At 46.0% G+C, this 15,681-nt stretch overlaps 2 protein-coding genes and 1 long non-coding RNA gene across 3 annotated transcripts in view; 1 reads left to right on the forward strand and 2 right to left on the reverse strand.

Annotated features, from left to right (window-relative positions):
- The window catches only part of LOC144697569 (uncharacterized), a 721,063-nt gene that overhangs the window by 366,206 nt on the left and 339,176 nt on the right, over window positions 1-15,681 (forward strand). The window lies entirely within an intron of this gene.
- LOC144697492 (uncharacterized) overlaps window positions 1-15,681 on the reverse strand; it is a 756,645-nt gene that overhangs the window by 357,807 nt on the left and 383,157 nt on the right. The window lies entirely within an intron of this gene.
- On the reverse strand, window positions 14,370-15,547 carry LOC144698484 (uncharacterized). Its single transcript, XM_078570425.1, has one exon. It carries the CDS (start codon window positions 15,545-15,547, stop codon window positions 14,555-14,557), a length of 993 nt encoding a protein of 330 aa, XP_078426551.1. The 3' UTR covers window positions 14,370-14,554.

Below are 15,681 nucleotides of genomic sequence, written 5' to 3' on the forward strand. Positions count from 1 at the left end.
GGGAACTTCCAGGTGGTGGTGTTCCCATCTATCTGCTGCCCTTGTCCTTCTAGATGGCAGTGGTCGTGGGTTTGGAAGGTGCTGTCGAAGGAGCCTTGGTGAGTTGCTGCAGTGCAACTTGTAGATGGTGCACACTGCTGCCACTGTGTTGGTGGTGGAGGGAGTGAATGTTTGTGGATGTAGTGCTAATCAAGCGGGCTGCTTTGTCCTGGATGGTGTCAAGCTTCTTGAGTATTGTGGGAGCTGCACTCATCCAGGCAACTGGGGAGTATTCCAATACACTCCTGACCTGTGCCTTGCAGATGATGAACAGACTTTAGGCAGTCAGGAGGTGAGTAACACATCGCAGGATTCCTAGCCTCTGACCTGCTCTTGTAGCCACAGTATTTAAATGGCTAGTCCAGTTCCATTTCTGGTCAATGGTATCCCCCAGGATGTTGATAGTGGGGGATTCAGTGATGATAATGCCATTGAAAGTCAAGGGGCAATGGTTAGATTCTCTCTTGTTGGAGATGGTCATTGCCTGACACTTGTGTGGTGCGAATGTTACTTGCCACTTGTCAGCCCAAGCCTGGATATTGTCCAGGTCTTGATGCATTTGAACATGGGCTGCTTCAGTATCTGAGGAGTCACAAATGCTGAACATTGCGCAATCATCAACGAACACCCCCACTTCTGACCTGAAGGACGATCATTGATGAAGCAGCTGAAGATGGTTGGGCCAAGGACACTACCCTGAGAAACTCCTGCAGTGATGTCCTGGAACTGAGATGACTGACCTCCAACAACCACAACCTTCTTCCTTTGTGCTCGGTATGACTCCAACCAGCAGAGTTTTCCTCTTGATTCCTATTGACTCCAGTTTGCTAGGGCTCCTTGATGCCACACTCGGTCAAATGCTGCCTTGATGTCAAGGGAAGTCACTCTAACCTCACCTCGGGAGTTCAGCTCTTTTGTCCATGTTTGAACCAAGGCTGTAATGAGGTCAGGAGCTGAGTGACCCTGGCAGAACCCAAACTGCATCAGTGAGAAGGTTATTGTTGAGTAAATGCCTCTGTTGATGACCCCTTCCATCACTTTACTGATTATGAAGAGTAGACTGTTGGGGTGGGGCTGAATTAGTCCTTCACTTCTGTATAAAGGCAATTTTCCACATAGCCGTGGAGATGCCAGTGTTGTAGCTGTACTGGAACAGCTTAGCTAGGGGCACAGCAAGTTCTGGAGCACAAGTCTTCAGTACTATTGCTGGAATATTGTCCAGCCCCATAGCCTTTGCAGTATCCAGTGCCTTCAGCTGTTTCTTGATATCACGTGGAGTGAATCGAATTGACTGAAGACTGGCACCTGTGATGTGGGGACCTCCGGAGGAGGCCAAGATGGAACATCCACTCATTTCTGGCTGAAGATTGTTGTGAATGCTTAAGCCTTATCTTTTGCACTTATGTGCTGAGCTCCTGCATCATTGAGGATGGGGACATTTGTGGATCCTCCTCCTCCAGTGAGTTGTTCAATCGTCCACCACCATTCACGACTGGATGTGGCAGGACTGCAGAGTTTAGATCTGATGCGTTGGTTGTGGGATCACTTAGCTCGGTATCACTTGCTGTTTGGCACCCAAGTAGTCCTGTGTTATAGCTTCACCAGGTTGACACCTCATTTTCAAGTATGCCAGGTGCTGCTCCTGGCATGCCCTACTGCACTCTTCTTTTGAACAGGGGTTGATCCCCTGGCTTGGTGGTAATGGTAGAGAGGGGGATATGCTGGGCCGTGAGGTTACAGATTGTGTCAGAGTACAATGCTGCTGCTGATTGGCCACAGCGCCTCCATGGATGCCCAGTCTTGAGTTGCTGGATCTGTTTATCTATCCCATTTAGCATGGTGGTAGTGCCACACAACATGACGGAGGGTATCCTCAATGTCAAGATGGGATTTTGTCTCCACAATGACCGTGCAGTGGTCATTCCTACTGACATTTATGGACAGATGCACCTGCGGCAGGCAGGTTGGTGAGGATGAGGTCAAGTATGTTTTTCCCCCTTGTTGGTTCCCCCACCACCAGCCGCAGAGCCAGTCTAGCAGTTATGTCTTTATAACTTGGCCAGCTCGGTCAGTAGTGGTGCTACTGAGCCACTCTTCGTGATGGACATTGAAATCCCTCACCCAGTGTACATTCTGCGCCCTTGCCACCTTCTGTGCTTCCTCTAAGTGGTGTTCAACATGGTGGAGCACGGATTTATCAGCTGAGGGAGGACGGTACATGGTAATCAGCAGGAGGTTCCGTGGGTTTGACCTGATGCCGTGAGACTTCGAGGTCCGGAGTCGATATTGAGGACCCCCAGTGCAACTCCCTCCCAACTGTACACCACTGTGTCACCAGGAGACCCAGCCGCTAATTTCTGGGAAAGAGAATTCCACACACCAATGACCCTTTTGGGACAAAAAGTTCCTCCTTTCTGTTGAAAAAGGGGCACCTGGTTCTATTCTTCCCCCACCAGAGGAAACATCCTCCTGGTACGCACCCTATCAATTCCCCCCAGGATCTTATGATTCAATAAGATCACCTCTCCTTCTTAACTCCAATGGGTATAGGCCCAATCTGCTCAATCTTTCTTAACGTCAATCCCCTCCATCCCAGGAATGAATCCAGTGAACCTTCTCCGAACAGCTTCTAAAGTGACTATATCTTTTTCTTAAATGAGACCAAAACTCTGCACACCACTCCAGATGTGGTTTCTCTTCCCCCCACCCCCTCCACAAGGCCCTGTACATCTGGACAAAGAGTTCCCTGCTTTTAAACTCCATTCCTCTTGCAATAAAAGCCAGCAGTCCATTTGCCCTCCTCATCACATGCTGTACCTTTGTACTAACTTTGTGATTCATGTGATGAAAGCAAGATACTGCAGGTGCTGGAAATTTGAAACAAAAACAGAATGCTGGAAAATCTCAGCAGGTCCAGCAGCATCTATGGAGAGAGAGAAACAAAGTTAACGTTTCGAGTCCGTACAACTCTTCTTCCGAGCTAAAGGCTCGAAACATTAACTCTGTTTCTCTCTCCACAGATGCTGCCAGACCCGAGTTTTTTTTTTCCCCCCCAGCGTTTTTGTTTTTATTTGTGATTCATGTACCAAGACACCCAGATCCCTCGGTACTACTGAGTTCTGTAATCTCTCCATTTTAAACAGTATGCTGCTTTTCAGTTCACATTTTTCAACATTATACACCATCTGCCAACTTGTTTGTCCACTTACTCAACCTGTCTATATCCCTTCTCAGACTCTCTACCTACTCTTGACCATTTACTTCCCTACCTATCTTGGTGTCATCAACAAATTTATCAACTGTACATTCGCTCCCTTCATCCCTGTCATTGATATAGATTGTAAATAGTTGAGCCAACACTGACCCTGTGACACTCCATTAGTTATAATTTGCCAATCTTAGAAAAAACCCTTTTATCCCTAGTCCCTGTTTTCTATTGACCAACCAATCCTCTACCTGTGCTAATATGCTACCCCACTACACCATGTGTGGTGCCTCGTCAAATGACTTTTGGAAATTCAATTGCACCACATCTACAGGTTCCCCTTTATTCACCTTTGAAGCTACTTGGTCAAAGAGCTCTAACAGATTAGTTAATCATGATTTTCCCTTTGCCATGTAGACTCTGCCTGATCAGATCGCGATCATAAGTATCCTGCTGTAACCTCCTTTAATAATGGATTCTAGCGCTTTCCCTGTGATAGCTGTTAGACGAACCAGCCTGTATCCTCCTGCTCTCTGCCTCCCTCCTTCCTTGAATAAAGGTGTTACCTTAGGTATTTTCCAATCCGCTGGAACCTCTCCAGACTCTAAGGAATTTTGGAAGATTATAACCAAGACATCTACTGCCACAACCTCAAACGATGATGGTGACTGAGCTTCCCACCCTTTCATATCAGCAAAAAGGGAAAACAGCTACCTGGATAAAAGCAAAATGCTGCGGATTCTGGAAACCTGAAATAAAAATAGAAAATGCTGGAAAAACACTCAGCAGGGCTGACAGCATCTGTGGAGAGAGCAACAGAGTTAATGTTTCGAGTCTGTATAACCCTTTTTTTCAGAGCTGAAGCGAAGTAGAAAGTGATGAAATTTATACTGTTTAGGGGGGGGGGTGTGAAGCTGGACGGAAGGCCAGCGATAGGTGCGGGCTACGGAGAGATGGACAGACTGTTTAAGGGAGGAGGAGGAGGGGGGGGGTGAAGCTGGATAGAAGGCCAGCGATAGGTGGGGGCTATGGAGAGATGGACAGACTGTTTCATTGGGGGTGGGGGAGAGAAGAGAGCTGGAGAGAACTGTTTAAGGGGAGTCAATTTCTCCTTAACCCCCACCTATCGCTGGCCGCCTATCCAGCTTTACATGCTCCGCCACCACTCTCCCTTCCCTTAGCCAGTATAAATTTCATCACAGATACCCCTAGAAGCTGACAGAGATCGGCCAGTTAGTGTACATGGAGCTCTGAGTCCACTGAATCCCACCACCATTAGACCATTCCCTTCAAACAGCACGCGTAGGGTTTTGTTCACACCTCTACTCCATCTCGGCCGATTCATACTAGAAGGCACAGCAGCGTGAGAGCCGAGGACTACACCTGTTTCAGACATCCTGGGGATAAATGGCCAGGTGTACCTGGCGTCTTGGCGGGACTGACTTCAGTGTGGCCTGCTTCCCTCCTGGCCACAGGACATTCTTCCCATGATCGGCATCCCATCCAGAAACACTCACTCCCTCTACCACTGATGCACAGTAGCAGCAGTGTGTAAAATCTACAAGATGCGCTGCAGGAACTCGCCAAGGCTCCTTCGACATCACCTTTCAAACCCACGACCTCTACTATCTAGAAGGACACGGGCAGCAGATAGATGGGAACGCCACCACCTGGAAGTGCCCCTCCGAGTCACTCACCGTCCTGACTTGGAAATATATCGGCCATTCCTTCACTGTCACTGGGTCAAAATCCTGGAACTCCCTCCCTAACAGCACTGTGGGTGTACCTACACCACATGGACTGCAGCGGTTCAAGGAGGCAGCTCACCACCACCTTCTCAAGGGCAGCTAGGAATGGGCAGAATCAGCATCACAGAATCACAGGGCAGAAGAGGCCCTTCGGCCCATTGAGTCTGCACCGACACTTGAGGAACACCTGACCTACTTCCCTAACCCCATTTACCAGCACTTGGCCCATAGCCTTGAATGTTGTGACGTGCCAAGTGCTCATCCAGGTGCTTTTTAAAGGATGCGAGGCAACCCGCCTCCACCACATTCCCAGGCAGCGCATTCCAGACCGTCACCACCCTCTGGGTAAAAAAGCTTTTCCTCACATCCCCCCTAAAGCCCCTGCCCCTCACCTTGAACTTATGCCCCCTTGTGACTGACCCTTCAACTAAGGGGAACAGCTGCTCCCTATCCACCCTGTCCATGCCCCTCATAATCTTGTACACCTCGGTCAATAAATGAATAAAAGAAGCAGGGCAGGACACGCCTCATACTTAAAAGTTCAAATAGTCACCTGGGAGTTACAGGCTCGAAGACTGGTGGAAAAGGTGACATTTTGTGAAAGCAATGTAAAGGAAATAATACGGTATAAATTGTTGTTTTTTTCCCTCACATTGGCTTTCTTGCGAATTGTCCTGATGAGTTACAGATAAAAAACTTCTACAAAAAAATTCTCTTTCTTCAGCAATGCTTTGAAATTTGCTTTAACTGCATCCGTAAGATGATTATTGGGTGGGGTCAGCCCGAGCTATTTCGCTCATCATTTTCGGCTCCACATTACCCTCCAGATCCTCACTCGGGTATTTGGAGAATATCAACACTGTACTTCCCATCGTCTCTTGCAGACGTTGATGCTACGTGTCTTTTCTGCATTAAGACCATAAGACATAGGAGCAGAAATTAGGCCAATCAGCCCATCGAGTCTGCTCTGCTATTCAATCATGGCTGATAAGTTTTTCAACCCCACTCTTCCGCCTTCTCCCCGTAACTTTTGATCTCCTTACCAATCAAGAACCTATCTATCTCGGTCTTAAACACATTCAATGACCTGGCCTCCACATCCTCTGTAGCAATGAATTCCATAGATTCACCACTCTCCGGCTAAAGACGTTTCTCCTCATCTCTGTTCTAATCGGTCTTCCCTTTACTCTGCAGCTGTGCCCTCGGTTCCTAGTCTCTCGTACTAATGGAAACTAAAGCCTTTCATTCCTGCAATCATTCTCGTGAACCTCCTCTGGACCCTCTCCAGGGCCAGAACATTCTTCCTGAGGTATGAGGCCCAAAATTGCTCACAATATTCTAAATGTGGTCTGACCAGAGCCTTATAAAGCCCCTGCTTTTATATTCTAGTCCTCTGAAAATAAATGCCAACATTGAATTTGCCTTCCTAAATACCGACTCGACCTGCAAGTTAACCTTAAGAGAATCCTGGACTAGGACTCCCAAGTCCCTTTGCACTCCATATTTCTGAATTCTCTCCCCATTTAGAAAGTAGTCTATGCCTCTATTCTTCCTACCAAAGTGCATGACCTCACACTTCCCCATGTTGTATTCCATCTGCCACTTCTTTGCCCATTCTCCTAACCTGTCCAAATCCTTCTGCAGCCTCCCCACCTCCTCAATACTACCTGTCCCTCCGCCTATCTTTATATCATCTGCAAACTTGCAAAGGGAGGGTTCACAAACACCCGGTGTAGGACTCCAAACCCGGATTAGAAACTCTGAAGAAGAGTCATACGGACTCGAAACGTTAACTCTGTCTTTCTTTCCACAGATGCTGTCAGACCTGCTGAGTTTCTCCAGCATTTTTGTTTTTGTTTCAGATTTCCAGCACCTGCAGTATTTTGTCTTTATCTTAGAAAGTCCCAGAGCCGAATTTACACCGGGGGTTTGGAAACTACTTTTAAGAAAGGGAGGATTTACACACAGCAAACTCAAACCAAGAGATATGTCTGTCTCTTAATTTATTTCCTGGACTGACCTGATGAAACACAGTGAATTCACACTGGGGAGAGGCTGTTCATCTGCTCACAGTGTGGTAAGATGTTCAGGACATCATCCCACTTGCTGAGATACCAGCGCATTCAGACTGATGAGAGACTTTTTTAATGCCCAGAGTGTGAGAAGTGCTTTAAAAGGTGTGGGGAACTGATACCCCATCAACATGCCCACACTGACCAGAGACCATTCAGATGTTCTTACTGTGGGACTGGGTTCAGGCAGTCAAGGGACCTTATTCGACAGGTGCAGTCACACTGGGGAGAAACCATTCACCTGCTCCAAGCGTGAAAAGAGATTCGCTCAGTTGCCCCATCTGCAGACACCAGTGAGTTCACACTGATGAGGCCTTTCAAAGTCACATGGACTCAAAACATTAACTCATGTTGACAAGTAACTACAGTGATTGGATTGAGCTGTTAATAACATTTGGGACTGAACCATGTTCAATGGCCTGTTTCTGCTGATAATAAACTCTATCCCAATTATGGGGTTAAAATTCTGGATAAAAGTCAAATAAATCCGCTTTGTGTAAAACGCACTTGTGTGTCGAGTCTTTTTCATATCTCAACAGAAGTCATTTCTTTTGAAATGCTCTCCCTCTCCACTGTCTGTTCCATTCTCATCTCCAACAGCAAGTGTGAGGATCTCATGGAGCTTCTTTGTCACTAAGATTGAGTCAATCCGATCAGCTGCTTCCCTCCCTTCCCCTAGCCCACCGGGTCAAGTGTCTAGAAAGCTCCCCCCATGTCTGACCTCTGAACTCAGATCTTTCTCCAGTTTCCTATTTCCCTTCATAGCCCCTCAGTGCTCATCTTGTCCATGAGACTCGCCTTCTGCTCCAGTGACCCTCTTCCCACTGAACTGCTGACCATTCAACTTCTCCATGTTGGCTGATATTGTTCATGTTTTTTTCTCTTTTCTGGTACTGTCCCTCTCACCTTTAAATCCACCATCATCGTCCATCCTTAAAAAAAGGATCTATCCTTGATCCCTCCCATTTCTCATCTACATGCTACCACTAGGTGACATCATCCAAAAGCACCATGTTAGTTTTCACATGGACACTGACAACGCCCAGCTCTACCTCACCATCATTCTTCTCCATTCCTCCACTGTTACTAAATTATCAAACTGCTTATCCCACATCCAGTACTGGATGAGTAGAATTTTGCTCCTTTTAAGAATTGAGAAAATCAAAACCATTATCTTCAGTCACCAGTACAAATTACATTCCCTAACTACCGAGTCCATCCCTATGAGGAAACATTGGGATATGTTGCCCTATGTTTGTCAAGCCAGGAATCTTTGTTCCTAAATGATAGAGAAGGGAGGGAGAACCATTCCTATAATATTCAATACGTTTCTGAGGATTTTATAGGGTTATTAGACAGTGATTTCTTACAGATCTCCCCACTCTGAGAAGGGAATGCCGAGTCATACGGACTCGAACTGTTAGCTGTATTCCTCTCCGCAGATGCTGTCAGACCTGCTGAGTTTTTCCAGGTGTTTGTGTTTTTGTAAGGGAATGCCCTTATTGACTTCTCGCAACTGATTTCTGACCAACCTCACTATTTCTAAGCTACCGGCTTGTTTTCCTAATTTCTTGATGACAAACCGTAGATAACATACTAAAGATACTAGAATGATCAGAATCAGCAACACAAACCATTGAGCTGCCACCAAGAATAAATGTGAAAACTTTATCCACTAAATGTGATAACTATTGACTGAGATTCATCCTCCCCACCTGCTGATCATCTCACACAATTTTAAATTATTGGCATGTCATAAATACATCTGGTTCAAACAGAAGTTCACGCACGGACTTTAAAGATTCTCCAGCTCTCTGTTCACCTGCATCCACCTTGTGGATATTTTCTAAATCCAGATTCTATTTCCCTCTTCACTTTAATTTTACTCCCTCTGATAGGTACTGGTGTGTTTAATTCTATCCTGATAGTTTGAAAGTCAGTTTCTCTATGGAGTGTGTATCAATGTCCTGACGATTTAAAATGTCTCATTCAATTTTCCACAATAATCACTTCATGTTGTTCTGTTGTGAAGTAACTGAGTATGTCTGGGACCTGTTCTTCAGTGGAGGGTAACCATACGTTTCCACATGGTGAACTGGGAGGAATGGATCCGGCAGCTGGATTAGATAGAGAGTGTGGGGATGGCAGATTCAGTCGTGGAACTCAAAAGGGAATTGGACCAAAAACAGCAGCATGTCCAGGGAAAAGGCGGGGGAGTGGGGCCAGGTGAGTTAATTCCAGAAGAGTAAGAGGTCTCCCTTTTCAGACGGAGATGAAGAGAATTTGTTTTGTTTTCTCAGAGGGTCGTTAGTCTGACTAATTTCCCCCAGAAAGCAGTGGAGGCTGGGTAATTGAATTTATTCAAGGCAGAATTAAACAGATTTTTGATAGACAAGCGAGTCAAGGGCTATGGGGGGAGGGGAAGGCGGGGCGTGGGGGGGAGTAGGGGCGGTGCTTGGGGGTGGTTGCAGGGGGAGGGGGCGGAACGGACAGACAGGAAAGTGGAGTTGAGACCACAAGATCAGCCATGACCTTATTGAATGGTGGAGCAGGATCAAAGAGCTGAATGGCCAATGTTCTTCTGACCCGGGCTCAATGGTCTCTATGTGTTGTTCTTGGCTCTGATTTTATGGAGCTGTGAGGGGCTTGAGCGACAAAATGGTCCATTTCTGCTGCTATTTGTTATGTTCTTATTCAGCACCAATACCACTCAAGGCAATAGTTGCTATCATATTGCCAGCAGTAGCATGTTTGAGTGGTCGAAGGCGCTGGATTTAGGCTGCAGCCTCTATTGAGTCGTGGATTTGAATCTCATCACTGCCAAAGTTTCAGTTGGTTCGTCCTTTCAGATGTTTCATCAAATCCCTTAGGATAGGCTCGGGGCATTTAACCTATGACGTGATTTGTCTTGGTAGGAAGAACAAGGGAGGCTGTAGGAATTGCAGGGTGACTGGGAATAGGCGGGACTGAATTCTCTCATTCTCTGCTGTAACCATTCCATGATTTTACATGAACAACATTTACACCAGTGTAAGGTATCCAGTCATGGCTGAGTGATTAAGGTGATGGATTCGAACTCCACTGGGATCTGCCCATGCAGATTTGCATCGTGCCGATTGCGCTGCTCAGTGTTCCTTCCTTTTGGAACCTCCAGAATTCATTATTGGCTAAATGGAGTTAGAACCTTCTAAACACTCCCATCTGTTTTTCCTGTTTCACTTCTGTGATCCTTCTTTCCTGTTCATCTGTAAGCATTCACAGAAATAAACAGGACGAGCCAGTTCACAATGCTGTCGCTACAAGGGCAGGCCAGAGGCTATGAATCTTGCGACGAATAACTCATCTCTTGAGCCCCCAAAGCTTGCTCACCATCAACAGGCACAAGTCAGGAATGTGATAGAATACTCCCCACTTGCCTGGATGAGTGCAGTTCCCCCAAAACTCAAAGAGCTTGGCACCATTCAGGACAGAGCAGCCTGCCTGATTGGCACCACATCCACAAACATTCACTCTTTCCACCACTGATGCACAGTTGTAGAAGTGTGTACCATCTACAAGACGCACTGCAGGAATTCAACAAGGCTCCTTCGACAGCACCTTCCAAATCCACGATTTCTACCATCTAGAAGGACAAGGGCATCAGTGAAGGTTCACTACAACAAACACAGAAAATACTGGAAAAACCCAGCAGGTATAGCAGCATCTATGGAGAGAGAAACAGAGTTAACATTTCGAGTCCATACGACTCGCCTTCAGAGTGTTCCCCTCTTTGCACAGAGCAAGATCTTCTCAACGGAGACTCTGTCTCCTTTCATGGAATAAAAGGGACTGTATAACGTGGATAAAAAATTGGCTGAGGGATAGGAAACAGAGAGTAATGGTTAAGGGGTATATTTCAGGCTGGAAGAAGGTTTGTAGTGGAGTTCTTCAGGTGTCGATATTGAGACCCTTACTTTTCTAATATAGATAAATGATCTAGACCTTAGTATGCAGGGGACAATTTCAAAGTTTGTGGATGACACAAAACATGGGAGAATTGCAAACTGTGAGGAAAGAAGTGTATAACTTCAAAAGCGCATTGACACAGGGCAGATAGATGGCAGATGAAGTTCAATGTGGAGAAGTGTGAGGTGATATACCTTGGTACAATGAACATGGAGAGGCAGTATAAAATAAAGGTGTGTAGGAGCAGAGAGTTGTGGGTATATATGTGCAGAAGTCATTAAATGTGGCAGGACAAGGAGATCGAGCTGTTTCTAAAGTATACATTATTCTAGGCTTTATTAATAGGGGCATAGGGTACAAGAGCAGGGAGGTTATAATGAATTTATACAGGGCACTGGTTGGACCTCAGCTAGAGTATTGTGTGCAGTTTTGAGCACCACACTATAAGAAGGAAGTGAACACATTGGAGAGAACGCAGAAGAGGTTTACGAGATGGTTCCAGGGATGAAACACTTCAGTTATGAGCAAAGATTGGAGAAGTTGGATATGTTTTTCCCTGGAAAGTAGAAGGTTAAGAGGAGACTTGATAGAAGTTTTCAAAATCATGAGAGGTCTGAACAGGGTATATAGGGAGAAACTGTTCCCACTCATAAATGGACCGAGAATGAGAGGGCACAGTTTTTAAGTGTTTTGCAAAAGATCCAAATGTGAGATGAGGAAAAACTTTCACACATCAGGGTTTTGGACTTCACTGCCTGGAAGTGTGGTGGAGGCAGGTTCAATTGAGACATTCAAGAGGGCATTGGTAATTATTCAAATAGAAACAATGTGCAGGTTTATGGGGGAAAGGCAGGACATTGGCACTAAGTTGGAAAGCTCAGCGAGCCAGTGCAGACACGATGGACCGATTGACCTCCTTCTGCACCATAACGTTTCTGTGATTCTGTGAACAAGTGTCTTCCCATCATCACCCCCACCCTGCGCATGCTCGGAACACTGGGTGGCAATGCGCATGCGTACCGGGGCTGTGGTGATAGGGGACATTCACCATCGCTGGGAAAGCTGGGTAGAATAGCCGCCATTGGAAGTCCCCACAGGTTTATAATTATTTATTCGCTGATACTGAGGCTAAGCTCGTGCCCGATGAGCTTCCTGAAGCAGCAAAACGCATTCTACCTGCAGGGAGGCCAGCGCTCAGGGCAGAGCCTTTCCATGTACTTTGTGCCCTTCTGATGGAGATAGGCTATATTAACCCACACTTAACATTCTGGGTAGTAGGGATCACCATTTATGCAATCAAGAGTGTGAAAGATAAAGTATCATAATCATTGGAAACTAAAATGGTTCATTGTATTATTTTAAATGTTCTCTTTCAACATGTAATCATGTTTATCTAATTTTGTTTCTGAACTCAGATTCAAGGCCTCAATTTGCTTCTTTCTCCCACCCCCTGAACTCCATCTCACAATATAATGTTGGCGAGTGATTGTTGATGGTTCTGGAAACCAAAAGGAAGAGATCTCAGAGGTCAGAGGACCAAGAGAGCAGCGAGTTCTGTAACAAATCTCAGGGCTTGAGGGCTGAACCTGAGTTGACCAGTCAAGTGAGTCTTTGGGAAACCCTGGTTACCAATTTATCTATTCAACTTAAACCTGCTGTTTCACTTTCAGTCAGGAACAGGTCACAGCTTTACACAAATTTCTGATTTGACAGCACGATTGCAGCATTTACCATTGTTCTTCCTGTCTCAGTTGGAAAGGAGCCTTCTGTTCCATGTCCAGGAGATCTGAACCATGGAAGAGAGTGGCTGGGACACATTTCTTACACAACACAGGATTAACCCACACAGGGACTTTGCTGTCAGTGAAGAGAGATGAGAAAGACCAAAGTGCTGTTTGTCCCTCTCAGTGTGACCCTGAAGGACTGTGTCCAGGTTGAAGTTCTGTTCCTGCTGTATGATCCACGACCCAGATTGTCCTTCCTGAGCTCCAGCCAGGTGATGTTAAACAACCAGGTGGGAAAGACAGAAATCTACAACAATGTGTTAAATCAAAGCTGATTTGTTTGACATTTTGCCCAGAATATTAAACTCCAGGCCAGTCACAGGGGATAATAACATCAGCAGAATTCAGTCATGGATGTGATTACCAGCAGCAACAACAGTGGAATCTAACCTGAGCAGTCAGTCGTGTGTCAACAGCTGAGATGACTGAGTGAATCTCTTCCCACACACACAGCAGGTGAACAGCCTCTCACCAGTGTGAATGTGTTTGTGTGTTAGCAGATCCATTTTGCTTTGAAATCTCTGCTCATGGCCAGAAGTTTGAAAAGATTCCTTATCAGTGTGAAAAAGTTGATGTGTATTGAGGTGGGATAACTCTTCTCAAACAGGGAGCAGGTGTATGGTCTCTCCCTAGTGTCAGTGCACTGATGGACCCTGAGTTCACATGATCGCCTGAACCCAGTCCCACAGCGAGAGATCACGTATGGTCTTTTGTCACTGTTGATAGCACATCAGCTCCACGGAACTTTTCTAACACTTCCTGTGATCCAGGTATTTAAAATATCTTCCATCGGTGTGAAATCACTGATATGCCAACAGGTTAGGCGAATCAGTGAATCCCTCCCCACACATGGGGCAGGTGAATGACCTCTCCCCGGTGTGAACTCACTAGTGTTGTAGCAGGATAGACAATCACCTGAACCTCGTCCTGCAGTGAGAGCAGGTGAATGGAGTGGAACCGGAGTGAATGCACTGATGAAACATCAGTGAATGTGGGTTTTTAAAGCTCTTGGTACAATCTAAGTATGAATTCTCTCTCCAGTATGAATTCACTCGTGTGTGTGGAGGTTGCATGGACAAAGAGATTAGTTCGGGCTCAGACAAGGGGGATGTTTGTCTCGATGGGCTATTGGAAGGGAGAGAAGCAGCAGATGCAGCTGATCATATTGTCTCAATCTTAGTGAGAAAGAAGCTCCATGAGTTCCTCACACGTGTTGTTGGGTGTGAAGATGGAGGAAACAAGGGAGAGGGACATACGAACATACGAACTAAGAGCAGGGGTAGGAGAGCCTTTCAAAAAAAGTTAACTTGTCTTCAAGATAAAAAGAAATACTTGCCATAATGTGTGTAACACAAAGCTGGTTTACGTGATTTTAACACACTGTCATGAACATAATTCATATGTTTTAGAATATAACTTTTAAAACTTTTAGGAATTAAAGTTTCAAATGCAAATAAATGGGGGCATAAGGTTAAGAAACTGGTAAACACAAAACAGGTGTCAATGTGGCTGAAGATGTGGGAGGGGGAGAGGAACTGCCTTGTGTTAGAGATATTAAAAGACTCAACTCGATGTGTTTAACACAACCTGATTTATTTGACTTCTATGCAGAATATTAACACTTATAACTGGGCTGGAGTTTATTAACATCAGCACAAACAGACCCCAACGAACATGGTTCAGTCCTGGATGTGATTAACAGCAAAATCCAATCACTGTAGTTACTTTTGAACTCGCTGGTCTTTCAGCAGGTTAGATGAGTTAATGAATCCCTTCCCACACTTGGAGCAGGTGCCTCTCCCCAGTGTGAACTCTCTGGTGTGCAGTGAGTTGAGATGACCACCTGAATCCAGTCCCGCAGTGAGAGCACCTGAACGGTCTCTCATCAGTGTGAACACGTTGATGGGATATTAGGTCCCCAGAACGTTTATAGCACTTCCCGCAGTCTGGGCATTTAAAAGGTCTCTTATCAGTGTGAACTCGCTGGTGTGACTGCAGGTGGGTTGAGGTAATGAATCCTTTCCCACAGTTTGAGCAGGTGAACGGCCTCTCACCTGTGTGGACTCGCTGGTGACTCAGCCAATGGGATGAGGTAATGAATCCTTTCCCACACTTTGAGCAGGTGAACGGCCACTCCCCAGTGTGAGTGCGCTGGTGTGCAGTGAGGTGAAATAACCTCCTGAACTCAGCACCACACTGAGAGCACCTGAATGGCCTCTCGTCAGTGTGAACCCATTGATGACGAATCAGCTCCCCGGAACTTTTAAAACACTTCCCACAGTCTGGACATTTAAAAGGTCTCTCGTCAGAGTGAACTCGCTGATGTGTCCACAGGTTCGATGACTGAGTGAATCCTTTTCCACACTCAGAGCAGGTGAATGGCCTTTCCCCAGTGTGACTTCTGTGGTGTCTTTGTAAGTTGGATGATCCAGTGAATCCCTTCCCACACACAGAGCAGGTGAATGGTCTCTCCCCACTGTGAACCCGCCAGTGTCTCAGCAGGTCAGATGACAGAGTGAATCCCTTTCCACACTCGGAGCAGGTGAATGGTTTCTCTCCAGCGTGGCTGCACTGATGAGTTTCCAGCTTAGACAGGAAATTGCATTCTTTCCCACAATCCCCACATTTACACGATATCTCCCCATTGTGACTGCGCTTGTGTCTCGACAGACCAGATACTCGGCTGAAGCCTCGTCCACACACAGAACAGATGTGCGGTTTCTCCCCACTGTGAACGGTGCTTTTTCCTTCCATGTTCAAAATCCGATGTTATTCAGATTACGATAAATTGGGCGACTGTGAGATCCTTGTTTCCGTTTCCTGACTGCAAATCCTCTCCTTCTAATCCCCTGTGAAATTGATTTAAAACAGGAAAAAGGGAGTGAGAG

Source organism: Cetorhinus maximus, chromosome 23, assembly GCF_964194155.1.
Source record: "Cetorhinus maximus chromosome 23, sCetMax3.hap1.1, whole genome shotgun sequence".
Taxonomy (NCBI): Eukaryota; Metazoa; Chordata; class Chondrichthyes; order Lamniformes; family Cetorhinidae; genus Cetorhinus; species Cetorhinus maximus.

Excerpts from the sequence above, each read along its gene's own strand:
- LOC144698484 (XM_078570425.1), bottom strand. The coding sequence starts at position 15,547 with ATGGAAGGAAAAAGCACCGTTCACAGTGGGGAGAAACCGCACATCTGT.